Source organism: Triticum aestivum, chromosome 7A (genome assembly GCF_018294505.1).
Source record: "Triticum aestivum cultivar Chinese Spring chromosome 7A, IWGSC CS RefSeq v2.1, whole genome shotgun sequence".
Classification (NCBI taxonomy): Eukaryota; Viridiplantae; Streptophyta; class Magnoliopsida; order Poales; family Poaceae; genus Triticum; species Triticum aestivum.
The window spans coordinates 12,865,076-12,892,525 of record NC_057812.1 but is presented as its reverse complement, the minus strand read 5'-3'; the positions used below and the strand labels follow the sequence as shown (position 1 = coordinate 12,892,525).

At 43.1% G+C, this 27,450-nt stretch overlaps 2 protein-coding genes and 1 non-coding gene across 3 annotated transcripts; 2 read left to right on the top strand and 1 right to left on the bottom strand.

Annotated features, from left to right (window-relative positions):
* Positions 1-7,491: 7,491 nt before the first annotated feature.
* On the bottom strand, positions 7,492-7,564 carry TRNAT-UGU (transfer RNA threonine (anticodon UGU)). The gene has a single exon. It is a non-coding gene; the product is annotated as a tRNA-Thr (tRNA).
* A 13,854-nt stretch (positions 7,565-21,418) lies between these two features.
* Positions 21,419-21,905, top strand: LOC123152653 (late embryogenesis abundant protein 6). The gene has a single exon (XM_044572150.1). The coding sequence runs from the start codon at positions 21,458-21,460 to the stop codon at positions 21,800-21,802; it is 345 nt and encodes a 114-aa protein (XP_044428085.1). The 5' UTR covers positions 21,419-21,457; the 3' UTR covers positions 21,803-21,905.
* Positions 21,906-25,267: 3,362 nt separating this feature from the next.
* LOC123150986 (late embryogenesis abundant protein 6) lies at positions 25,268-25,887 on the top strand. Its single transcript, XM_044570783.1, has one exon. The coding sequence runs from the start codon at positions 25,387-25,389 to the stop codon at positions 25,732-25,734; it is 348 nt and encodes a 115-aa protein (XP_044426718.1). The 5' UTR covers positions 25,268-25,386; the 3' UTR covers positions 25,735-25,887.
* Positions 25,888-27,450: the final 1,563 nt, after the last annotated feature.

Genomic DNA, 27,450 nt, shown 5'->3' with positions numbered 1-27,450 from the left:
CTTCATAGCTGCTTCCAGATTAATGCTCCATCCTTTAACACTTTTCCTAAATAGTTTAGTTTTAAATTGCCAGGTCCCAATAGCAGTTGTACACGGTGATGGTGTGGCCCAAATTTTCTCCACTAAGGGTCTAAAATCTGGTTGGTCTAACCACCATTTCTCAAATCTAAAAGGTTTAGTAGGGTTACTGCTACTCATTCCAGAATCAAGAAGTATTGGGGCATGGTCACTCCCCACCCTAGGAAGGGCACATAAGGTAGTGAGAGGGAAGTGACTATCCCAACTGGTGGCAGAGAAAACCCTGTCAATAGTGGCAAAGATAGGGTTGTCTTGGTTGTTGCTCCAAGTATATACCCTGTTAGCTAATCTATATTCCATAAGGCCCCATTTATTTATCCAGTCATTGAACAATAATGTCCAGGAAGCATTTATATTGCCTGAGGATTTATCCTTAGCTTCTCTAATCAGATTAAAGTCACCTCCCAGTAAAACAGTATAACATAAATCATCCATATTCTCATGCAATTCCGCAATAAAATCAATCTTGTCTACAGCATAAGCTGTGCCATAAACCACAATCAGATGCCAACAAAACCCATCAGTCTTATTTTTCAGGGTAATGATAATGCAGTATTTTTTACAGCTAACACTAAGTACCTCAAAAAGATTGGTTTTGGTACCCACAAGGATACCCCCAGCAGAGCCTACAGCAGGTAGAATGTGCCAGTCATACACACTAGAACCAGCTAAGGCATTAAGGAAGGAGTCAGATAAAGTTTCTCTCTTGATTTCTTGAAATCCTAAAAAATCAGGTTTATATTTACCAACCAAGTCAAACAGGCACTGTAGTTTCCCTTTTTGGCCCAAACCTCTAATATTCCAAAAGATACCAATCATGGAATTTTGAAAGGGTGTGTCAGACTAAAAAGTCCTCCTCTCACATTATTCCCACTTCCACCCACATCATCAGCAGTGCCCCCTGATGTGTGAGTGTTGGGAATGTCTTTTTCTAGAGTATAAACTCCATTATCAATGTCTGGTCCAATATCTAAACTATCAGGCAAGGAAACTTCAGGATTTTGGGAAGCAAACACAAGACATTTTTCAAATTCATCTCTAATAATCGGGTTAATGATGTGGTTCTTGTCTCTCTCATCATCACCAATTTTGAGATTAACTGCAAAAGCATAAGCCTCTAAATTAGAAATAGCATCATCAGTAAAAGACTTACTTTTAAAGGTAGGTGGGATCTCCAGGTTTTTCTTCATTTTGTAGGCTGCAGCTTTTTCCATGATGTTTTGCCTGTTGTGGGCTCTGGAACTCAGTCTTGGAGCAATCACTGGTCCCCACTTGGTTTTTGGTGAAGCCTTCCCTTTGGTTTTATCCATGAGCTCCATCATCTTCAGGCCAGTAGCTATGTGTGTCTCAATAGTAATCATATCCTCCTCAGGTTCAGCAGATTCACTGTCAGTGTTAGAAGAAGAATCTTCCAGTTCTTTCAGCAGACCAGAGCAATACATCTTTTGGGCAGACACATGGGAAGTGGTAGCATCAATCCCACTTGGTGACGCAGTAACCATGGTGTTTTCATCAGGTCTGTTGAGTGGGCTGCTGAGAGATTTGATCGCTTCAGCAAAAGGTATTGAGGGTCTGTTTGGGCCCATATCATCTTGGTCAGGTTTCCTGTTGACTCTCACAGGAGAGAAGCATGCCTCCAAAAGAGCATGGGGATGAAATGAAGCACCATCATTAACTGTTTTCTTCCCAGTTGGAGTTTTTGTGGGGGCTCTGTTGGCAAGGTCTAGAGCATCAATGGGTTCCCCTCCATCATCCAGCAAGTCTTTATCCAGTTCCTCCTCCTCTGTTGTCTTGTTGTCCTCATCTATTGTTATATCAGTGGGGCCATCATCATCATTGGGGTCATCAGCACCCACCTGGTCAAAGCCCTCCACAGTGAAGGATAGGATATACAGTTTTTTCCTCATCTCCATAATTCTTTCAAAGGGGATTTTTGTTGGGCCTCTGCAGGCAATTTTGATCCTCACTTTCTCATAGAAGCTCTTCATCAGGCCATTCCAGTCGACATCTACAAGAATTCCAAAGCATGAGGCTATTTGAGATAGCACTTTCCATGTACACCATTTAGAGGACAGCCCCTCAACAATCACCCAGGCTTCAGTAAGTTCACTGAATGGGTCAATTGAGCCAGTCCATTTTTCCACAGACACAGAGACACCATCAATGGGTAGATCAAAAGCAAGGAACTCAATCAATTCATCAACATCTTTCCAGGGGGGAATCTAACCAGGAACTTCTTTTCTGACAGTGGCCTGATTTGCCATGTCCATTGTTTGTTTTTGCAGAAGATACCAGAAAGGTTTTTCATCAGGTATGTCTTGCTGATCTCTCCTTTCATAATCCAGACTTCTCCACAATTCCTAAAATTCAGCCAGCTTGCTTCTCTTCCCATAGGGGCGTCGATGTGATAAAACCCCAGTCCCAACGCAGAACTCCCAAAGAAGGTGGCAACCGGATGGGGTTGTGCCCAGGCAGCACAATTGTTGACGTTGTGGCCTTCCAATCCACAGATAAAACAGGTTTTCTTCTGTATGCAGTTGCCAACGTAGTGGCCAGGGCCTCCGCAAGTAAAGCACACCATATCCTTGTATCGCTCGTCAAGAACTTGCACCAAAGGGGCCGGTGGGATTGGAGCCGGAGGCATAGCGGCAGTGGTCTGAGCAGGGGGGCCGTACCTTTACAAGTCGGCGCAGCACGCGCACCTCCTGGAGGTTGACGACGTCCGGGGTTTTTCGGAGGGACCGGACCACGCTGCTTCTGTCCCATCGGCGGCGCATTCTTGTCTGCCATGACAACCTGAGCAAAGGATTTGGAACCTACTCCAATTCCTTCCCGGATGATCTTGAGTTGCGTCGGTGGTGGATCAAACGGGCGAAGGTGTTTGATTGGATAAAGATCAGAGGGAGAAAAACATCCCGAACGGGCTAGGTCTTTTCTGAGCCATCCCAAAGTGGAGGCCGATTTGGTTTTGCCAGGTAGAGGGTGAGGCTGGCGACGGCGGGGGGAGGGAATGACCCAGAGCTGCCCAAAAACCCTAGATATAGATTCATCCACGCTGCCTTGTGGAGGAGACGTAAAAGGTAAAGGCCTTTTCACTTTTTTGCAGCGGATGAGCGGGAGAGAGGTGATGATGGGGCCCGTATTATCCCGCCCAACGGCAGCCTCGCTCTGTTTTGGGGAAAAATCCCCAATCTCTACCAAATTGGATCTCTCCGCCAATGGTGATTTATAGTTTTCCGAGCACAAGCTCAAATCACTCCCCACTGGGTCTAATAACACTATTGAATCGGGAATCGGATGACTAACCTTCTCTTCTGGGATACAAATCCCTTTGTCAACACGAGATCGATTTCCAGGTGGAACCACGCCGCGATCTCCAAACCACGGCGGTTCCAGTGATCTATGGTGAGGTAGGAGATTCACCCCACTCGTAGCAAGCTTCAGTTGATTGACGGAATGACGCCGAGGATGCACTATCATCGGAGGGCTCACCGCGGCTCCGTTGATTTTGCCTCCGCCCTCGCCCATATCACGAATTCGGCCGGCGGGGAGGATGGGAACGGAGGCATCCTCGCCCTTTCTTCCAGCGTGGCCTCCTCGAAGATCCTTCGTGCTAGTTTCCTTTGTTCCACATCCGCCCTTCTCCGTTGGACCTCGGCGATCTTCACGGCCGCAGATCTCATCTCCGATGAAGTTTCCTCCGCCACCGCCCGGTCCGCCATCTTCCACTCCTGCACGCACCGGATCCACTCGAAGGTAGAGTCTCGGATCCTGGTCGCGCGCTCCGCCCACCCCGCAGCCCCCGACGCCATGAGTACCGCCTGGGGCACTGGGGAGATCAGCCACAGGATCTCTGGGAATTTCTCTCGCATGGTCGGCGCTAGTCGCTGGGGTGGGGGCGCTGTGGGTGCAGCTAGCGCGAGCACTCCTTGCCGGCGTGGAGGCATGGCGCAGGGCCAGATCTGTGGCGGCGGTGGCGGTGGGGAGGGGGGAGTCGCGGGAGCGAGGAGAGAGCGCATGAGCGAGGGAATGACCCAGCGCATGAACTTTACAATGCGTAATCCAGTTTAAAAATTGCTTTGTCTATATATGGCATACTTCCCCTGTCCCATAAAGTCTATAATAAAGTAAGCAGTTTTTTTTAGTTGTATCGACCCAGTCGCTCACTAATTGATCTTTACGGTGCTTTCTCTATCAATTTGAGAAACTTTATCCATAGAGTAGTAGTATAGGCCATACTTTCTTCGTTTTTTGATTCTCGTGAAGTGTCCTTCCTTCCTACAGCTGATAGGGAAAAATCGTTGTTTTTACGATCCCTATGTAGAAAGCCCTTTTTTCTAGTATTTACTAGAAAATTTGATCCTCTCTTTTTTTTCTATAGTGGAGATAGTCGCATGTAATGACAGATCACGGCCATATTATTAAAAGCTTGCGGTAAGAAGGGGTTTCGTTCTAGTGCCCGGAAATAATATTCCAAAGCCTTTGTATGCTCTCCATTGCTTGTGTGTATAAGGCCTATGTTATAGAGTATATAACTTCGATCATAGGGATCGATTTCTAGTCGCGTAGCTTCATAATAATTTTGCAAAGCTTCCGCATAATTTCCTTCGGATTGAGCCAACATCCGTTACGGTCGTTCATTCTATTCAAAAAATCGTACATGAGGTTTTCATCTCATACGGCTCCTCCCTTCTGTACATAATAGTACTAAGCGAAATAATCTATAGAATCAAAATAGAATTAGTCCCGTCTCATGATGAACCGAAAGGGGCTGGTATTTTTCCAAGAAATCTCTAGCCAACCTTCCCACAAGAGGTTTTTCTTAACACCAATGAATTCTATTAATGCTAGAGGAAAATGATAGCTCCAATAATTTCTTTGTTCTCAACGCCTCCTATTTAGAGGAATTAGCTACTTCAACGATCTTTGATGGTTATAGGGGTATCCAAAGTACAAACCTGATGGTTGTTTGTTATCCCAACCATTCTTCCCAGCCCTGATACCGATCAGGAAAGGGGTAATTTCTAACAAAGTTTTTCTCTTGTTGATTCCTATTTCTAGGTGTAGTGCTTTTCTCCCTATGCTGCCTACGGATACTAATAGAGTAGGATTGGCCTGTAATCCATACCATACCATATCCTGTAGGTGTAACCTTTCGCTCAATACTCAAATCTACAATTGAAGTATCTGAAGCCGCATCAATCGAGGATACACGACGGAAGGAATTGTTAGTTCGCCTCACCTTCCCGAAGCGTGGGTTTGTTTGCTTTACAAATTTGGTTCTCTCTATGCCAACCCCCTCTCTTTTTGGTAAGACTGGGGTATAGGTAGGGCTAAAAAAAGCAAAAAAAAGAGTCAAATCGCACCATCTCTATAATAAGTAAATGCCTTTTTTTCTCCTGAGGTTGTCGGAATTATTCGCAATAAAATATTGGCTACAATTGAGGAGGTCTTATCAATGAAATTTCCATTTACACGGGATCTAGGCATAATTCCCAACCCATTCTATATAGAATTGTTTTCATTCCTTCACAAAATAACATAAAAACAAACACATTCGATTCTTATAATTCTAAATAGATTGATTCATATGCTCTACTCTAAATCCATATGCTTTAAATGGATAAGAGAGATATGAATTTTCCGCTCAGCTCAAATTGTATCCTTTTCCTTCTGCTTGGACACGAAGAGATATGAAATATTTGACTAAGACTGGATTTCATTCCACTTTCCTATTTCTGAACAACAACTTATGTTATCTACTATTTCGTGTTTTCAAAGTTATTAATTGTCTCATACCCTATTTTTGATTTCGATAGTATGGTGTAGCGTATCTTATGCAAACGGAATTCTAAGGTTTCTTTATTTTATTATGCAATAATAATAATTCTTCCATTTTATTTTTCTTTAGTTGCGGGAAAACCCAAATTAAAACTTTTATTTTATAGCAAGCGCAATTTCTAGTAAAAAAATCATGTATCCTTCCACTTAGATCAAAAGGAATTTTTCCAATACAACTATGGAACCCCCGAGTGGTTGCGGTTGTACCTGTACTGCAGGAATAAGAAAACTCGCTATTCACTCAGTTTATTTTCCATAATAAGTTATGTAGGAGAGATGGACGAGCGGTTCAAGGCGTAGCATTGGAACGGCTATGTAGACTTTTGTTTACCGAGGGTTCGAATCCCTCTCTTTCCATTTTTGTTAATCCATCAACGTTAAGGATCACAATGTATCAAATCAAATAACATTTTTTTCCAGCAATAATATAATATCTTATATTATCTTATTTTGATTTAATAGAAATTAGAAATTCTCTATAGCAAATTACTGTGGTATGTAAAATACACATAGAGGAAAAAAGAAAAAAGGATCCTAATCCTAGGGTTAATCAATTTTAGCTAGTTGGTGGGAAATTACAAATTAATGGTAATGGTCTTAGGGCGATTTAGTTCGGGGAAAGGGGAAGGGGAAGAAAATTCTATGAACCTTTCCTTTTTTTCGTTAAGTTCAAGTCTGACGAGAGTAATATTCTACAAGTAGCAACTCATTTATTTTGAGACCGACCCACTTCCTATCTAGGATTTTATTTACTAGTCCTTTATATTCCAACGTGTCAATCGCCAAATACTTTGGCAATTTCCCCGGGTCCGATGAAGCAATATAATTTTGAACCAGACCTTTTGATCTTTGGTTATCTTTCGTAGTAATAATATCTCGGGGTTTGCAACGAAAACTTGGTATATTGACTATACGACCATTAACTAAAATATGTCTATGGTTGACTAATTGGCGGGCCCCAGGAATGGTTGAAGCCATACCCAATCGAAAAAGGATATTATCCAAATGCATTTCAAGTAATTGTAGTAAAACCTGGCCTGTTGACCTTTTTGCTTTTCCAGCGATATGTACATATCTAAGTAATTGTCGTTCTGTCAGACCATAATGAAAACGCAATTTCTGTTTTTCTTGAAGACGAATACGATATTGCTCCTTTTTCCAGAATTGAATTTTTTTTAAGATTACTTCTGGATTTAGGTGTTTTTCTAGTGAGTCCTGGTAAAGCTCCCAGACGGCGTATTTTTTTAAACGAGGTCCTCGATAACGGGACATGAAGACTCCTTTTTTTATTTTATTGAAAATTCATTTTACACAATTAATTTCATTGTATTTACATTACAGAATACATCAAAATTAAAACTGAATTAAACTACAGGATAAACAGAGTAAAATCAACTAAAGTACCCCAAAAAATGGAATTTCATCAAAATATTTTTTTGTATATATATTATTTATTTTATTGTTTTGTATCTAGCAAAATTGTAAGGTAAAAAACATAAAAGATCCTGGATTCTCCATTTAATTCGGAAAAAAAGAGATTCTTGTTCGTAGAACATCGATAGAGAAAAAAAAAGCCGACTATAGGATTTGAACCGATGACCCTCGCATTACAAATGCGATGCTCTAACCTCTGAGCTAAGTGGGCTTACATAACGGAAATAGTGTAACAAATAGAAATAGGTATAGTATAGGAAATCCGTAAAATCTCAGATATTAGTTATTAATCTTAGCTATTAACTAGTTCTAAATTTGAAGTTATACTTATAAAAATAAAAAAATACTAAAACTTCTTAAAGATAAAGTTAGCTTGATATGCTTAACTATAGGATATTAAAAAATAAAATTATAGAATTTATTGGTATTTTCATTCGATCATTATAGGATATGGCATACTTCCCCTGTCCCATAATATAAAAACGTTTTTCAGGCTGTCCAAGAATATAAAAACATTTTCAAGGTAAGATAGTTTAAAAAACATTCTTATATTATGGAACGGAGGGAGTAGTATTTTGTCTTGAGTTCTACGCACCTCCCTATAACGATCAGGATCTATGTGTCTCTTGGTTTCTGATCGTCTGGGCACCCAGGTGAACCGCTTCGTGAAGAATTTCTTCCCTTCTTGCACCTACGCGTCCTGCACTGAGGACGAAACTTCCGTCCATTTGTTCGTCTCCTACACACGAGCGGCCTCAGTTTGGAACCAACTCAACATTTGTCCTTTCCTCTCCATCAACGAGGTTCTCTCCGCTGCTCACCCGGCCATGGTTTCCACTTCCTGCTTGAAAGGCAGTCTATTTGTTCTCCTCTGGCATGTCTACAAGGTGTGAAACGATGTGGTCTTCAACAGTGGCGCTCTTGTCACTAGTGGCATTTGAAAATCGTCATTTGTGGCACACTAGGCGCACACCACTAGTATGGCGTCACTGATATGTGGTCAGTAGTGGCGCTCCCATCCCACACCACTAATAACAACATCGATAGTTCCGGGAGCTGGGAAGAGGCCCATGGCGATGGCGTGGCCGGGGCTGACGATGCAGCAGCCTGGCGATGCTCCAGGTCGCGGAGTACAGCAAGGAGAGCCGTCCGGCAGGTAGCTGGTGATGCCTCCGTCGATGCTGGACTGCATCCGCTGCAGCCGCCACTATAGCATCTGGTCAGGGATAAAGTGCAGCTCATCAAAGGCGACCCTCACATACATTTTCGATAAAGAGAATATATTAATATCGCGAAGATACCAATTACATCCAGCCTCTGCAACAACGCAATACCCTAATAGTATTACGGATGAACACAGCCAAAAAAAGAACAAGAAGAAGCTAAAGAAAAGAAAAGCCCGGCTACAGAGTTTCAGTCCTTGCAGCAGCAGTACAACCACCGCCAAAACAACACCTGAAGTCCAAGTTCTCCAAAAGCGACGCCTCAAAGAAGAAAACAGTGCACAAGCGCCGTCGTCACCCGATCGTAGATCTTGGGTTTTCACCCCGAAGATAGTCTCTGCTCTCAAAACAATGCCTTCAACAAGGCCATTGCCAGGCACAACCAATTAAAATCAGACCTTGGATTTTCACCCTGAGAGGTAAGACTTTGAACTACACGTGTGTTGCCGCCCCCACTTACATACTGCTGCTACAATATCCAAAACTCCAAGCAAGTTCCTCATCGCCACAAAGGCTCCAATCATCATTACTAGTCCTCTGATCTCGGCTTCCATGACATTCTCCGCCTCTGACTTCACCACGAAACTAAACATATCCCATGATGGCAACAGATAGCAGAGCTTCGCATCGCTCCGTCCTTAACGGAGAACCGGTGGGCACAACTGAATCCCACCCGATCCAGCAAACTCTAGGCATAACACGCTCATGGGAGTTCGCCGGCGGAGCCTTCCAGAACCCAACACTCCGACCAGATCAAGAAGTACATGCGTCAGGCAGATCTTTGTCTTGTCACATGAGGAACACTAGGACCGCCCCATTAAATCAGGCCGACCCTCACATACATGTCCTTGTCTGCCGGGGAACCTCCGGGTAGAACGGGCGCGAGGTGAAGCATGAACAGGCCGTTGTGTCATTGTTTTTCTTGGAGAGAGAGAGAGAGAGAGAGAGATGAAAGTGAAGGGAAGATGACCAAACTGATGACTGAGGGGAATTGTTGTGTGTATTACAAATTATTTAGAATAAAATTTAAACATTCAAACATAGAAACTTATACAATCAAGTTGTGTGTAGGAAATGAGGCATTTTTGTTTCGTGTCACTTGGTCTGCCTGTAGATCTGTCTCCAGCAATGCACCTCAGCAGGGAGTGCCATGACGGCCCGAGGTTTTGCAGTGAGCACATGTGCCAGTGAACTATATGTGGACCTCGTTCAAAGTTCAAGAAGGAGGTGAAGACGAGCTGGACCAAATGCAGCCCGGCATAGGTCGACTGAAAGGAAGACATACTTGCAAAGGCAGCAAGCGCACTAGGCATGTCAAAGCACTGCCACGTCCCTTTCACAAGCATCACAAATTTTCCCCGGACCATCGCACCGTGAGGTACCTTGTCTTTCGGTCATCCTAACCATTTCTTTCCTGACATCTCCTATTCTCAAAAGAACAAGCGTTTTTTTTTCTTTTAACGCAAAAAAAATCGTCATGAATGTTTTTCTCATGCTCTCACGTGATAATGACTATCTCAAACACATGTAATTGGGTGAAGAGCTAGGGTAAGGGCTGAGGCGGTATACACATATTATATAGAATGTGACATACTGGATGATTCCATAGGTGGTTTGGACTTTGGTTTTTTAATTTGCCCCTCACGACGGTAATAAAGTTGCCTATGCTCTCGCTGCATTGGGTTCTAGTGGTTCGGAGCACCACCGGCTGTGGTGTATGCTGTACCGGACAATGTACGCGTGATGATGGCCAATGAGTCTGCTGAGCCTGTTTAAGTACTGGAACCTCAGTGTTCCAATTCAAAAAAAATATCCATGCTAGGACGAATCATTTATTTAGTGGTAGCTGATAGGTGTTATAGCCATCAATAGCGAGATGTTTACACTACAAGAAATATGTCAACTTGTGACTCTCACTATTGACCGCTGAAAGGTTATAGTTTTTTATTTGCGACCTTTTTGTGACCAAAAATAGAAGGACAAAAGCTGGCGGTCGTAAACTGAAATTAGCGACCTTCTCTGTGAGAAGGTCGTAGACGTTTGCGACCAAAACAGAAGGTCGTTGAACCCATGACCTGTTGTTTTGGTCACTGGATGTCTGCCCAGGCCACGTCGGATCCGACGTGGCAATCTGACGTGGCAAAATTGCGACCAATTGAAAAGGTCACTGACAAGATTCAGCCCGGTCCGATTCGGTGTTTTACATGGGCCGAGCCCATTAATTCAGTCCATTTATTATTTGGCCAAGCGCAATAAATCAGCCTATTTTTTATTTGTTTTCCTGTTAATTTTTGTCAGCCACATGGGCAAAGCCTAACAATTCAGCCTTTTATTTTGCTACAACGTGGGCTTTTGGGCTCTAGAGCTTCAGATTTTATTTTTTTTTCAAGAGAAGGGTCCACTAGTCTAATGGGTCCCAATTGTCTTCTAATAAGTAGGTCCCAGTTGTCATGGTTATATTCCTCATATTTCAATGATCCAATAAATAAATAAACAATATTTACACAATGCTTCAAACAGAGCACTACAAAATATCATGAAAACATAGTTTACATCATGAATATAATCAAATAGAGCCAAACTTGACACTTTGCAGTCAAACATATTCACATCAGGTAACACAACTAAAAAATCAAAAAAAACCTATCAAAGTATAACTAGCTCCAATGAGCAAGAACTCTATGTTTCTCCCGACTTCTTTGTCCTGGAGCTCACGGCGAAACATGAATGAAGGACAGCATCTGCAAGCTATGAAACAAAATTGTTAGGAACAAAATAAAGTCAAATCTAACAGCACATTAACTTGTAGGCAGTCTGTATGCATAAATAAGAGTAAAACAAGCAAAATGAGGCAAAATCAGTGAATACTAGTAACTATCAGCAGCAAGTAAAAACTACTCCAATGACATCAGGTTTACAATCATATAAATGCGACATTTTTATCATTTAAGCATAGAAGAACAAGGAGATGATTCTGCTAAGTAAAATATTAGTAACTGATGTTCTGTACACAAAGACATGATTCGGCTAAGTAAACAAGGAGATGGCTATCAGTTCATAAAGTAACCATAAATAGCACATGATTTGTATACAATAACTCCCGTGCAAAGTTTGAGAAAGCCCTAGGCGCAATTATGCGTTTCCTACAAAAATGTACGGATACGAGAAACAAAGCATTATATATGTAATGTAAATTGTAATTGATCCTCTTCCTCCAATGCATCGAGCAACAGCTACAAAGTACTAACCTAACAGCAGCAACAACAACTAGTACCAAGTACTACTACTAAGTACTAAGCAGAGCAGTACCAGCAACCAGCAGCAAGCAGAGCATGACCAGCAGCAGGAGAGCAAGACTAGTAGCAAGAAAAGCAGCACCAGCTACCAGCAACATGAAAATGTTCAGTTAGAATCAAAATGGATGGCCACAGTCCACAGATCCAATAAATCTGCAGCACACATGACTATATGAGCATATAGTCATTCCTTCTCTCCTGCCAAAGAGCAGCAGCATATAGTCAGTCTACAGATCCACAGTACATGACACAATAGAGCAGCAACAACTGCACTACAGAACTACTAGCAGTCTAGCACTAGTAGAAGCCAACGAGCAACCGAAGTAACTAATAGTAGCACACGAGCAGCAGACTAGCAGTAGCACATGCAGCAGACTAGCAGTAGCACATGTAGCAGACTAGCAGTAGCACCAGTGCCCCACCAACAACACAAGTAGCAGTAGCAACACATAGCAACAGTCAGCAGGCCAATAGCACAGTCCATAGCAGCAAGCCATCAGGCAACAACACAACAGAGCACCACGAGTAGCAGCAGAGCACAAAGCACAAAAAGAGAAGAAGTGAGCTCAAGGCACTGGCTCGAGGGGGATACCGGGAGAGAACCATAGGAGCTCACCTTCCTGAAGATGAAGACGAGCCAAGGAGAGGTTTGGGGGCGCACGGCAACCCGAGGAGCAGTAGATCGAGGGCCGACGGAGAAGGGGGCTCGATGTCAAACTTGGGGGCGCGAGGCGGAGAAGCTCTGAATATGCAAATCTGTACACAGCAAGGTCACAAAAGAAACAAAGTTAATTTGTGATTTGTAACTATCACTAGCAACACTAGAAACAATGCCAGCACAGAACATCATCATGTTGAGATCCGAAATAGGTGCAACAAACCATGCATGGGGAGCACTAAGAAGAACACCAGAAGATAGCCACATATGATGAATTTAACCAAATGGAACAGATCAGGGATAAATGCACACCCATAATAAAGAGTGAAATCAGATGTAAATTAAGAACGCATAAATTATATTAAACTGATAACATCCAGGGTGTCGTTCAACCAATAAAACCATAACAGAGTCGGGCATGATAAAACTATAACACAAATCTAGGGAGGAATCAAACAGTGGTTTTGTTTACATAGTCATTAGTGATTTCAGCATGATATAAGATACAATAATGCTAGGAACAAAGAGGGGCACGTCCTATATGCAACTGAATGTTTTCTACAAACATTTGTAGCCTAAACTGAATGCTAGTTCAATGTCGTTGTCTGTAGACAAGCAAGAAATGGAACAAAGAAACATCTCTGCAAGTTCAATGTATCAAGGACAAAATGAGCAAGTGTTATATAAGGGAATGAGAGGGGAGGAAGCAGCCATGGCCGGGCATCACTATCAGGCATCAACACAAGATCTCGTAGTGCTGCACCGCCAGCTTGGGATTCAGGTACAGGTGGTACGGCGAAATGATCTGCAAGCAATCAATCACTAGGTCATCGACTCAACTCAACCAAAATAGCATTTAGCAATAGTGATGATCAACTACACTATTCGGCTATCATGAACAATTAATCCTGCCTTGTGATCTTTGCAATCAACAACTTAGCATGCGATTTAGTAATGTTGCTTATGTTTATAATGTAAAAATGAATGTGCAAGACTGTCATCCGGATGTAATTGAGGCTCAAACCAGAATATAGTAGGTGCAGAATTTAAGCTTCCTCAATGGTCGCATACCTTTTCTTGCTCCGGGTGAAATACTCTCAATGACCGACCAGCCAAAAGGCACCTAAAAACTGAACACGGCGTCTTCAGATAAAGAAAAACACTTTTAGTGGTAGAGTACCTGCATTTGACACAAACTTCTATGGATCAATGCAAACCAAACCATAAAAATAACGGTCAAACAGCAAGGTAGTGCAAAGAAATTAAGTAAACTATTGTGTTGGATCACTATCATTATTGTTCCATAGAATGTGTACATTGGCCATTAATTGATGATGATTGATGCAATGGATGCTGGCTTGGCAACCATAGTAGTTTAGGCACAGCACTGTAAACCCACACAAATGCTAGTAATTCCATCATATCAAGGACCATTTTATCAGGTTCATGTGTCTACTATCAAGAGATGACTGTATCATTCACACCACTCATCTCTACATCACTCTAAGCATCGGAACTAACAAATATTGTGGCCTAGTGACATCGGTTGCTTCCAAGCACACAACAGCGTACTGTCAGGAACTGATCAATGCACATACTGCTAGCCACTGGTATTATTGAATTAGTAACGATTCATAGATAAGCAGATCCTAATTCAACTCGTCATGCAAAATCGTGAGGCAGCAAACAACTGTAGCAGTGGCATGAGACGCATGGGATAAGCAACAGCTGGATCATACAGCGGTACGACACAGATCGCATCAAGCAGCATGGCGAGAGGGGGCAGGGGAAGTACCAGTGGCCCGGGGCGGGCGGGGGCAGAGTTCGAGGTCGAGGAGCATGGGCGGACAGGGGCGGAGCTCGAGGTCGAGGAGCACAGCCGTCGTCATCTGCGCCAGCTCGCCCCTTCCTTGGTGAAGCCCGCCAGCGGATCTGGTGGATCCGCCGGCGGATCGAGGGGATAGGGTTTCCGGAGGAAGCGACCAAGCCGCGTCCGCCGTGCACAGGGCCACGACCAGGCGTCGGGGAGGATGGGGCCAGAGTCGGTGAAGAGGCCATCATCGACCTCGTGGTGCATGCTGCTCCCGTTGAAGTCGGGCATGCCGAAGGGTGCGCGGTGGCGGGGTCGTGCGGAAGGCGTACGGGTTAGGGGATGCCGGGAAGTCGTCGACCCCCCCCCCCCCCCGCGTTGGCAAAGTTGAGGAAGGGGTCATAGAGGCCAGGGATCTGGAGCTCTAGAGGAGCGTGGGGAAGGGGGGTGGGAAATGGAATCGAGGTCGGAGACGCCGGATCCGTGTGTATGGGGTTGGTGTGGTTGCAGAGGGGCTCGTGGGGAGGGCGCGACGCTAGGGTAGGGGAGGGAGGGACGAGGTCGGCGTCGGTGGGTTAGGAGGACGACGAGGTTAGCGGTGGTTGGGAGAGGACGGGGAGGAGGTGGATCGGGAGGGAACGGGGACGGGGAGGAGGTGGTGGTGGCGGCGGCGAGGAGATTGGGAGGAGGGAGGAGTTTGATCTAGGGTTGGGGGTGCGTGGGGTATCTCTTTTTCTTTTTTGTTTCCTTTTTTATGTAGATAGATGGATGGATTGATGGATGTGGGATGGAGAGATGGATGGATGGTTGGATAGACGCCATGTCATCGATCCATGGGAAGAGCCCAGATTGGTTTGGAAAATCAGTGATTTAAATAAGTTTCTAAGTACTAAAAATAGGGGAATTTTGTGAAGCAACTATCAAAATATTTTGCAAAATGGCACAACTAAATTTTTCACTCAAGTTAGACCCCATTTTTATGGATGATCACCGATTTGCATGCATTTTTTATCTTTCTAGATATTTTTAATCATTTTCTTGTGGCAAAATGGTTTTTTTATGAAGAACCTGCCAAATATTTATTATAAAATTGGACCAAATCAATTTTCTAAAATACTAGGTCATATTTAATGCATAATTGACCAAATGGTTGGGTGTCAAAAGTTTTGATCCACCTCTGGTGAAAAAGACAAATTTCTGTCATTTCAGCTGGAAACGGGTCAAATTTGAACTGTGGCTGCCTCATAGTTTTCTATTTACTTTTTCCAAAATTCATTTATAGGTATAAAAGTATCTATTTAATCAGAGAAATATCAAAAAAATTCCAAGATTCGACCACTAGCTAGGAACGGTCATTCCCGTCGTTTTGACCGCATTTTGAAACGGGCATAAAAATTTCAAAAAAAATCAAAAAAATGGAAAACCTTCGCATTGTGTCATTATATATGACCAAGTTATCAGGAAAAATAATAAACTTGTAATACGACAATTCTTTTAAAAAAGTGTTCTCAGAAACGAGCTATCATGTGTGGAGATCAATGGCTTTCGAGCCAGATGATCAATTTTATGGCCACATTCATGGCATAGTTTGTTTAAATGATCTCATATTGTGCACAATGGTGCATCTTGGAATTCAAAATAATATTGCCTAAGGGAGTTTTTATTTTCTTTGCACGGAAAATTCATTTTCCATTTTTCGAGTGTCCGAAAAGAGGTTTTTTTGTGAAGGGCCTACCATATATTTGTTGCGAAATTGTACCAAATCAATTTTCTAAAATACTAGGACATATGTGATGCACAATTGACCAAATGGTTGGGTGTAAAAAGTTTTGATCGACCTCTCGTGAAAAAGATAAATTTCCGCCGATTCAGTTGGAAGCGGGTCAAATTTGAACTGCAGCTGCCTCGTAGTTTGCTATTTATTTTTTCCAAAAATCAATTTCTAGGTACATAAGTATCTATTTAATCAGAGAAACACCAAAAAAATTCTAAGATTCAACCACTAGCTCGGGACGGGCATAAAAAATTCAAAAAAAATTCAAAAAATTGGGAAACCTTCGCATTGTGTCATTATATATGGCCAAGTTCCCAGGAAAAATAACAAACTTGTAATACGGCAATTATTTTAAAAAAGTGTTCTTAGAAACGAGCTATCACGTGTGGAGATCAGTGGCTTTCAAGCCAAATGATCAATCATATGGTCACATTCATGGCATAGTTTGTTCAAATGATCTTATATTGTGCACAAGGGTGCATATTGGAATGGCAAACAATGTTGCCTAAGGAAGTTTTCATTTTCTTTGGACGAAAAAATCATTTTCCATTTTTCGAGTGCCCAAAAGAAGTTTTTTTGTGAAGGACCTCCCAAATAATTGTTACAAAATTGGACCAAATAAATTTTATAAAATACTAGGACATATTTAATTCACAATTGACAAAATGGTTGGGTGTAAAAAGTTTTGGTCCACCTCTCGTGAAAAAGACAAATTTCCGCCGATTTAGTTGGAAGTGTGTCAAATTTGAACTGCAGCTGCCTCATAGTTTGCTGTTTATTTTTTCAAAAAATCATTTCTAGTTATATAAGTACCTATTTAATCATAAATACATAGTTTGGTGGCGATACGTCGAGGTTTGGGCGGTGGCCGAGGGCCCCAACTCTAGAGCGCGTAAACTCGCATGCCCGCCGCGTGGTCACTGCGTGACTGTGGCGTTGCCATGTGTTATGGGCGGCCTAGACATGTCTAGTGGGTTGGTCACTCCCCAGGTAGGTGATAGGAAGAAAATTACAATATAAGATTCTCACGAGGAGACCGATCGATGCTCAAACATGAATTAGCAGCCAAGTGTTTGATTAGCGGTACGGGAATGTACATGGCTAATGGGCGTGAGTTTCGGCTGAGGATGATCAATTACTAAGAAGACCGTCTTCACAAATTTTAAGCTCAAAAGGAGGAGCCTAGGTGGTACTTGCTTTGCAAAGTACCACACTGAACATAAATACGAGTGTTGAAGCTGGGCTCAAAATAATGAATGGATTGAGCTTGCATTTGGTGGAGATGGTTATTTGGGCATAGGAAAGCACTGTCGAAAAGGGATACTATTTGGACATGCCAAAGTGGTACTTCCTTCACAAAGTGTTGCTCTGAACACAATAGGAAAGTGAATATTGTTGAACTATTTTTGAACTAGGCAAGGAAGGTTTTTGACATATTTGATGAAGATATGATCCAAAAAATTTATGAGAATTTTTTGGGAATTTTTGGAATAACATAAATATAGGTTGCTTCACAACCTAGGGCAAAAATTGACACATGGACATGACACATAGGCAAAACTGATGAGATGTCGCCTTGTCATCGCAACCCACCACAATTTACAAGGCTATGACCATCTATATTGGTCGTTAACAACTAGAAATAAGGCAGCGGACTAGCGTTGTTTGCTTTATGACCATTTCGTGTAAGGAAATTACGACCTTTCTGATCAAAATGGTCGCAATGGTTTAGGGTTTGGAGCCCCCGAACAGCTTTTGACCAATTGATCTCAAATGATCATAGATCTATGACCAATTCTTTCAGGGTCACTGACAGAAGGTCACTAGTTGACATATTTCTTGTAGTGTTAGGGGGACATCTCAACTTTTGGTATCAACCATATGACTTGTCATCAGCGACACTACCTGATGTCTCCTATTCTCAAGTTACATATCTTATCTCTTGTCTTGTTCTTACTAGGATAATTGGTGAAAGCAGAAGGTGTTGAACCTTGGTGATCCTGAAACATGCAAAGGGCATGCTCAACTAGTGGTCCTATATATACTGTTACTCTTTGCATGTTCCTGAGAATTCATGTATGAGAAATAGTTGTTTATATGAAAATCAAGAATGAAGAGAACGAGTTAGATCAATGCTGGAATATAAACTTTTTACTCCTGCTAATTTCATATTGGTTCCAGGAAATATTTATAGTCAATTTGTCAAAACATTTTTGCAAGGAAAGTCCTTCATCTATAATCATTTTTTTGCGAGAACTTCATTTATAATGGTTGCCTCCGAATGCACATGGAGAGGTAGATAGCTGAGACAGAGTATTATTTTTGGTAACCATTGCATTTTTAGTGACGCTCAAAGATGAAAGCTTGGAAACCCTTATCTAGCTACTGAATTAACATGGCTTGAAAGAGCTCTATCGAACAGAAGACTGGAGCAAGAGAGCTTCTAACCAGGCTACACACTGATTGAATTCCATGATTACGCTTACTGATCACCTGTTATTCACTCTAGGAATGCTTCTAGACATTTTTTTACAGTGTCTCTACGCTTGTGTATAGGCGTCATATTTATTTTGTCGCGTCAGTTCACTCATGCATGTAGTTGAAACTGAAGCAGTGGATGCACCAGCACCACCAATTAGTCACGCCAAGTTATGAGTGTCGTGTGGCATCGTGTGTGTATGTGCCAGTACATTGGTTAGTAGTCTTCATAAATATGTTAGTTAGCAGCATGCCCAAAGCTCCATAGAGTTGCAGCAGCCGAGTTATGCGGTAGATGAGTGTGGACCTAGAAGCGAATGCAATTAGTTGAAGCGTGCGTCAAGGGTGCCGTTGCGGACAAGCTTCTGGTGTGCTATAAACTTGGAAATGGCTCAAGCTTGTGAACGTACGTGAGTTGCCCGAATAATAATCAAATCAAGACATGAAAAAACAAGACACTTCCATAAATAAAAATCGCCACGGCAAAGCACACATTAGCCCCTCAAGTAAGAATAACAATTTTGAAAAGTATACTTTCTTCTGAAGTAAGAAGACGATTTCAAAAAGTGTACTTTCTCCTCTTGCCGTGGCTGGCTAATTCGACCACAACATGGAGTGATGCGATAGGGGTGATAATGGGGGCAGAGTTCGCCCAAATTTTGTATGCGCCAGCTGTGCGTCCACGAGCGGCCGCATTTCGGCCACATCTCGTCCATCGGAGACCATTTACACTAAAGTTAAGCATAGCAAATAGTTTAAATCAAACATAGCAAATAGTTTCACATCCGAAATAGTCTTACAAGCCAATCGAAATAAAAACAATGTCAAATAGTCTTACAACCCAATTGAATTTTGTTTGCATGAAAAGAAATTAAACAGATAGATCTACGGATTGCCAGTGTGAGCCCACATATGCTCAACGAAGTCATCCTGGAGCTGCATATGAGCATGTCAATCACGCATTTGATGATGAAATTGAACAGTGTTAAGGTTGCAGGAGGTAGGTGCTCAGGCTCAACATTTTCACCTAAAAATCAAAGCCTAGGTCGTAGATGCTATCGTCACGCTCATCCTCCACGATCATCTTGTGCATGATCACACAAGCAGTCATCGCCTCCCAAAGCTTCTGAGTGCTCCATGTCAATGCAGGGTTTTGAGCGATACCCCATTGAAATTGAAGTACATCAAAAACACGCTCCACATCATTCTTGCACTCTCTTGCATTTGGGCAAATCTCTGTCGCTTCTGTCCTTACGGATTGGGTATCATCTTCATAAGAGTTGACCACGGAGGATAGATACCATCAGCTAGGTATTATCCTTTGTTGTAATGGTGTCCATTGATCTCAAAGTTGACCCTTGGGGAGGGGCCTTCTGCAAGCCTTGCAAACACTAGAGAACACTGAAGCACATTGAGATCATTGTCAGAACCAGCCATGTCGACGAAAGAATGCCATATCCACAGATCTTGTGAAGCCACCGCTTCAAGTATGAGAGTGACATCTTTCACATGCCCCTTGTATTGCCCCTACCAAGCAAATTGACAGTTCTTCCACTTTCAGTGCATACAATCTATACTATCAAGCAAGCCTGGAAAGCCCCTATCGGCATTGATCGCCAGCAACCTCTCTGTATAAACAGCAGTTGGCTCTCTTAGGTACCCAGGGCCGAGCAATGCCACCACGGCCTTGTAGTAACTATACATTGAGAGGAGCCATGTGGACTCACTCATACGCACATCCTCATCCGCAAGATCACTAGGAATTTCATATGCAAGCATGTGAATAGCCACAATGCATTTCTGGTAAGAAGAAAAGCCAAGCTTGCCAAGGGCGTCCTCTTTGCACTCAAAGTATGGGGCATATCCTACCACTCCCTCCCGAATACGATTGAACACATGTCTCCTCATTCCGAATCGGTTATGAAATTGATGTGATTTGAAGAGTGTGGTATTCTTAAAGTAATCGGCATAGAGAAGGCTGTGGCCTCTCTCCCTATTCCGGTTCAAGGCCGGAGCATGGCTGGAGATTGATCCCTTGAACCGAGGCCACTTCCTACTAATGTGGTCATGGACAATCATTGCAGCCACCACAAGTTCTTCATCAGGATGAATCATCTGATGAATAGATGAAGTTGTGAAAGAAATACTCATCCCCGCTATCCATGGTACCTTATGAGCAAAGAGTCGAACACCTTGTGGACAGGGTGGAGACCTGGCCGGAAAGAGCACATCGAGCTCCCCTCGTAGAAAGCAAAGCAAAGTTGGTCTTGGTGGGTGGGCGCCCTGCGGCAATGCATCGCCTGCCGTAAGTTGTCCGAACGCTGAACCACGAACGCCGGCAAAAAGCTCTGCCAAAACGCGGGCATGGGCTGGCTATGGCATGGCGTGGTCCGGACGGCCTTGATGGAAGGCGACGTGGCAGGGAACACAGGTAGCGCGGCGATGGCGGAGGTGGAGGGCGAAAGGAGGCAGGGGAAGAGGAAAGAGGTTGTGTCCCTGACGGGTGGTTCCAGAGGACAAGGGCGCGCGTCCGGCCCGTCCGCGTGGCCTATTTGGACGCAAACGTGGTTCAAAGTTGGGCCAGAATGAATCGAACACGGGTATTGGTCCAGTTGCTCACGTATGTGTGATATTCCTTCCTCTAGAAACATCCGTCCGTCCCGCACCTCACCTCTAGCCAAGGGACTAGTCATCCATGCTGCACACGCTGCCAACCCACGCGTCCGGCACCCATTCGTCCACGCATAGTGACCCCTCATATATAATACACACACGCGCAGGCAGGACACTTCCAATTTCCACTCACAAGATCTAAACAATCATAGAAACACGACAGCAAGCCAAGAATCAAGAGGCTCGGGGAAGATGCAGGCGGCGAAGGAGAAGGTGAAGGACGGGGTGAGCGCGGTGAAGGCCAAGACCAAGATCGCGCAGGCCAAGGCGTCGGAGAAGGCGGAGGCGGCCACGGCGAGGTCGCACGCGGAGCGGGAGCTGGCGCACGAGCGCGGCAAGGCCAAGGTCGCCGCCGCCAAGATGGAGCTGCACCAGGACAAGGTCCTACACCGGGAGGAGGCCATCGAGCACCGCATCCACAAGCACGGCGGCCACGGCCACCACCACCACAAGCACGGCGTCGGCATCGTGGCCGCGCCCGCGCCGGCGCCCGGGGCAGGGGCGTACTACTCTACTGCTGCACGTCACCACTACTAGCGCTAGCTAGACGGGCACATTCGCCGACTGTGCAATATGATCCCGCTAGCTAAGCATGTACTACTTCGTACTGTTTGTGTTTGACATACCCACGCCGAAATGCAACTCGGTGTCAGGCTCAGCTGAGGCCCGGCGAACAGTAACGTGATTTAAAATAGAAAAAAAAATCTGATTTTCTTTTGCAAGTAAGATGTGCATGTGGGTAAGGTTCGTGCAAAATTTCATGATGTTTGGACATTTGAGTAGCGCGCGACAAAAAAGATAAATCTTGTTGTTTTTCAAATATTTCTCTCAGACCAGAATTTTCTTTTGTCACGAGCTCCTCGAATGTTCGAAGTTCTCCAAATTTGTTACAGGCATCACGCACTCAAACATCTTTCACCAAGAAAAAAATGGAATTTTTTGAAGCCAAAACGCTGCTCTCAAAGAGTGTTTCGTATCTTATGATGATATCGTATCATAATAAATACCATACAGTTTTGACAAATCTAAATCAAAACGCTCTCAAAGAGTGTTTCATATCTTATCATGATATCATATCATAATAAATACTATACAGTCTTGATAAATCTTAGTCGATAAAAACTTGATTGTGTCTCAGTTGATGCTACATTTGTGAGATCTTACAATAAGATCCGTGCAAGTTTTCCTTTTAAATTATTTTCCTTTTTCTTTCTTGCATGTTATGTCAGTTGACCGAGACTTGATAAAATTTCAGGGTATAGGGTTTAGGATTACGGTTAAATCTCAGTTAACTAAGACTTGGCCACGCCAATACTATACTGCTATATGTCCTGCATGATACTAATAAATAAGGTCTTCTAATACTACACATAATGGGAGTATCATAAATACTATTATGCGTGCCAACTAGACATAGAATTAAATAAAGAAAGAGGGGGTTGAGGCCATCTAAGATACTAATGGGAGTATCATAATGGAAATAAATAATGTACTACCATATGGGAGTATCATAATGGAAATAAATAATGTACTACCATATGGGAGTATCATAATGGAAATAAATAAAGTACTACCATATGTCTTGGCATAAGTAAGGCTATCTAAGATACTAATCTATAATACGATGCATTACGGAGGTAATCTGCATGATACTAACTTATGACACTATCCACTATCCGCAAAAAAAAGACACTATCCACGATAGGCAACCTTACTCCCGTTTGTTTTTTTTCCTCTAGCCAATCTCCCTGCAATGTAGACCACCCTACCTCCCAACACAAACCACCTCTCCTTCGGTCACTGTACCATCCAATTAACACAAACATCATCTCCTCCAGTCACCATCTTCATGGCGTTCAGTCCAATCCCTCACTGGCGGGATTTTTTGAATTACTTTTCTAAATTATATATCTATACTATCAGATTAGAAATCATAAAATTATAACCCCATCGTTTTCATTTGGGTTGAGGAGAGACTATGTTTCCACGTCAATCGAAGAGACACTTCTTGTCCGCAAATGAGCCGAAGAGATTTTTGAAGCACTATTCTTCGTTCCTGTAGACATGTGAACATCCTCTACATGTAAGAGGCTGAATAAATAAAAATGATAGACTACTCATATTAATAAGGAAAAAAATCTGGAAGCCCTATCGAAAAACAACTCCAAAATTAGGTGTGCTTGGCTTAGAGCGATTTGACGGGGTGATTGATCGGGAAGTTGGTCTCGGGTGTGCACGAGTGAGGACAAATTGTGCAGAAAAGACTAGTGATCGTTTGTAGGGACAGTCTAGATCCCACCAGGAGTAACAGCCAGGAAACGGTGGTTGTAGCCATGGCGTTACAATAAAACATAAAGTCATGCATGTGCACCTCCTCTATACAATTGAACTTTTCATAGTCAAATCCTCACCAAAGTTTCTCCAAGTCAAATCCTCACGCCACCAGAACTGCATCATGAAGAATCCAGCCAGAAGAACCATTTGAACAATGCATTGTGGAGGATAAATTTCGTCCTTCAATATATACCGACCATGGAAGTTTATAACGTGCTTGGTGAAACCTTTTCAATCGCACACACTACTCATCTAGATGATGTCAATCTCATAAACATTATCCCTCGTCATATTCTGATCATCTGATGATGCCAGTCTCATAAACATTATCCCTCATCCCATGTAATATTCTAATCACTGCACGCACGCACCTTGACCCATACCATTCACGGTCCTGAACACCATCAATAACAAAATTATGTAAGATATTGTTTGTGTATTAATTATATGATTAGAGCTAGTGTTAATATTTGATTTGATATTAATTTCACGCTAGACGTTTTGGGAGCTCATCGTTGTACCACTCTAGGTAGTATAACTGAATTGGTTTTATGCTCAAGATTAGAAAACCAAACAAGTAGCAAGAAAACCAAACATGCTTGACAATTTTTATGAGAAACAGAGTAGCAGTGTTTCCTCGGTGGAATAAATAAAGTTGGGTCTAACATTTGAGGGTGACATTTGGTGTTTAATTTGTTATTTGTGTGCCAGCCAAACTCCTTTACTTTTTGACCTAAAAATTTATAGGTAGCATTTGGATGTGACTATGAGCAAATAAAAAAATTAGGATTTTTTTGACTTTTGAAAAAATCATTTTCCACGTGTAGGAGCATGTGCACCCGAGAGCCGAATTGGATTTCCGCACTATTTTTATAATTTAATTGTATACCACCATTTCATGAGAATTGTATAGTTGGCATACATAATAATTACTTAAAATTATTTAATTAGAGTTAGAGGAGTGATGATATGCGTATAATAATTCACTATTAATTTTTTTACTACACAATCGGACCATCCTAAGATTGTTTTTTTAATGTGTGCGGTTCATAATTTGTATTGGACATCAAACTATCATACACACTATTTGTTGGATGCCCTAAAGACTATAAAGTAATTTTTATTATGTTTAAGATGCTTTGCATTTTTAATGATTTTTTTAATTTTATAAATGTTTATAAAAAATAAAAAACAAGAAAGTAATCCGGCAAATAAATACTTCCTCCGACTCAAAATAAGTGTCTTGAGCTTAGTACAATTTTTTGTATTAAAGTTACTATAAAGTTGAGACGTTTATTTTGGAACGGAGAGAGTATTAGGGACGAACAACATGCTTTTTTTTTCCTGCCGTCAATCGCTGTCTAATTCGATCACAGCTTCTGCCTCTCTCGTGCCGGAGTGTTGCGGTCGCAATTGATTACCTCGACCCACCATGCATGCATGTGCATTGATTCCTTCACGTACGTGTGGTATTCCATCGTCTAGAAGCATCTCGTCCGTCCGGCACCTCACCCCTAGCCGAAGGGATGAGTCATGCATGCAGCCAGCAGCGCCGGCGCTCGCGCATGCACGCCGAACACGTCGCCTCCCACGCGTCCCGCACCCATTCGTCCACGCGCAGCGGTCGCGCCCCATATATATACACCCACCCACAGGCAGTCCACATCCAATTCCAATCACAAGCTCCAAACAAGCACAGCAAACCAATCCAGAGTACCATCGGCTATCAATCAGCAGGAGGAAGAAATAGCTGCTCGATCGGGGAAGAATCAAGAGGCTCGGGGAAGATGCAGGCGGCGAAGGAGAAGGTGAAGGACGGGGTGAGCGCGGTGAAGGCCAAGACCAAGATCACGCAGGCCAAGGCGTCGGAGAAGGCGGAGGCGGCCACGGCGAGGTCGCACGCGGAGCGGGAGCTGGCGCACGAGCGCGGCAAGGCCAAGGTGGCCGCGGCAAAGATGGAGCTGCACCAGGACAAGGCGCTCCACCGGGAGGAGGCCATGGAGCACCGCATCCACAAGCACGGCGGCGGCGGCGGCCGCCACCACCACAAGCACGGGGTCGGATTCGTGGCCGCGCCCCCGCCGGTGGCCGGGGCGTACCACCCTCCTCCCGCCGCCGGTGGCCACTACTACTGATCAGCTAGGCAGCTCGATCGCTGGCTAGATGGGCACATGCGTCGCGTCTGTGTGATGTGATCTCGATAGCTAATAAGCCTCTACTTTGTACTGTTTGTGTAATGACTTACCAACGCGTGCTTTTTAATTTTGCACTTGGTGTTGAGACGAGAACTCTGTATGTGTGCATAGATGGATGCGTGCGACCTTGTTGGTTGCTTTTCCCCTTTGCGCGGTGTCCCGCGAGGTGTCTGAATCTAAGAGCCGTATCTTCACTTGTCCTGCCGTTTGATTCTTGTCAGTCGATTATTGAAATAGAAGAAAAGAAAAGAAGACAGTACAAAACTGATCATAATTTTAGGGTCAGTCGATCAGCCCAACAACAGAACTGACTGACCATCGCTGAAAAACTTCTGTTAGCGCTCTTCTGTCTTCTTTCCAGCCAAAAACGGAACGGAGACCTGTTAAGGAACCAAACCCATTCTACTAAAAACCACTGGATTCAGCTCGCGCACACATCACTAGGTTTTCTTTTCCTTCCTTCTTCTTCCCCTATCATCAACACAGCTGCCGCCATGGATGCACAAACAAAGCTCATAGGCGGCTCCGGCGGGCACCATGTCAGTGGTGGCGGCTCTCCCTCGTGGTCGTATGGGAGACCGCCGTCATGGATGCACAAACAAAGCTCGTAGGCAGCTCCGGCGGGCACCATGTCAGTGGTGGTGGCTCTTCCTCGTGGTCGTATGGGAGACAGGAGGATAGCGGTGGGTGATTCGAGCGCTCTCCTTGTATTTGACAGTGGCGTCGCCTCGATCCGAACCTAGGGAGATGAACTTGTTGCGCTTGTTCTAAAGACCTCGTACTGGCACGCAGGGAGCTAACCTCGTACTGGCACGCAGGGAGCTAAACTCGTTGCGCTTGTTCTGAAGACCTCGTAATGAAACGCGGGAGCTGCCGAACAGAAGCTCTGCGCTTTGTCGCACAAGACGACGACAAAGAGCTGTCAAATACCGGTTTGTGACACAAATCGATACTAACGGTCTAACATATAGTACTGGTTCATGCCACGAACCTATACTAAAGGGGGCAATTTTCAAACTCTACCCCCTTATCGCCATTTCAGTTTTAAAAAAATCAAAAAAAAAATAATAAAAACTTCAAAAAATAAATCCTTCGAGAGGTAGTTATATTACTACATCTACTAGTTAGAAAATTTTGAAAACTTAAACTTGAACATGTTTTGCAAAAAGTGTAGAGAAAATGTAAAACGGCTATCACTTTTGCATACGATGTCGGAAAAAACGTATAATATATCAAAAAATTCAGCACGAAAATCCGCATCCGATGGAGATGACCTACCGCTTGTTTGCAATTTTTTAAAATCCTCAAATTTCAAAAGGAAAAAAAGATATGGTCAAATTTTAGATTTTTTAAAAAAAATTGGTTAAATCTGGTCAAACTACTTATTCAAGAAGTATTATGTTACTACATAATTATTCAAAAATATTAGTGTTACTAAATAATTATTTCAATTTTTTAATTTTTGGTCAAATCTAGTCAAACTATGGTCAAATTGTGGTCAAACTATGGTCAAACTTATTCAAGAAATATTAGTGTTACTAAATAATTACTGTTTTTTAGAATAATAGTTTCAAACTCAAACGGTGAAACATGTGACTTAATACTCAAGCTAAACTGCTGAGAGTTAATAGGATTGACAGCTTACATTTTTCAGGA

Coding starts and splice junctions, on each gene's coding strand:
- LOC123152653 (XM_044572150.1), top strand. CDS start 21,458: ATGCAGGCGGCGAAGGAGAAGGTGAAGGACGGGGTGAGCGCGGTGAAG.
- LOC123150986 (XM_044570783.1), top strand. CDS start 25,387: ATGCAGGCGGCGAAGGAGAAGGTGAAGGACGGGGTGAGCGCGGTGAAG.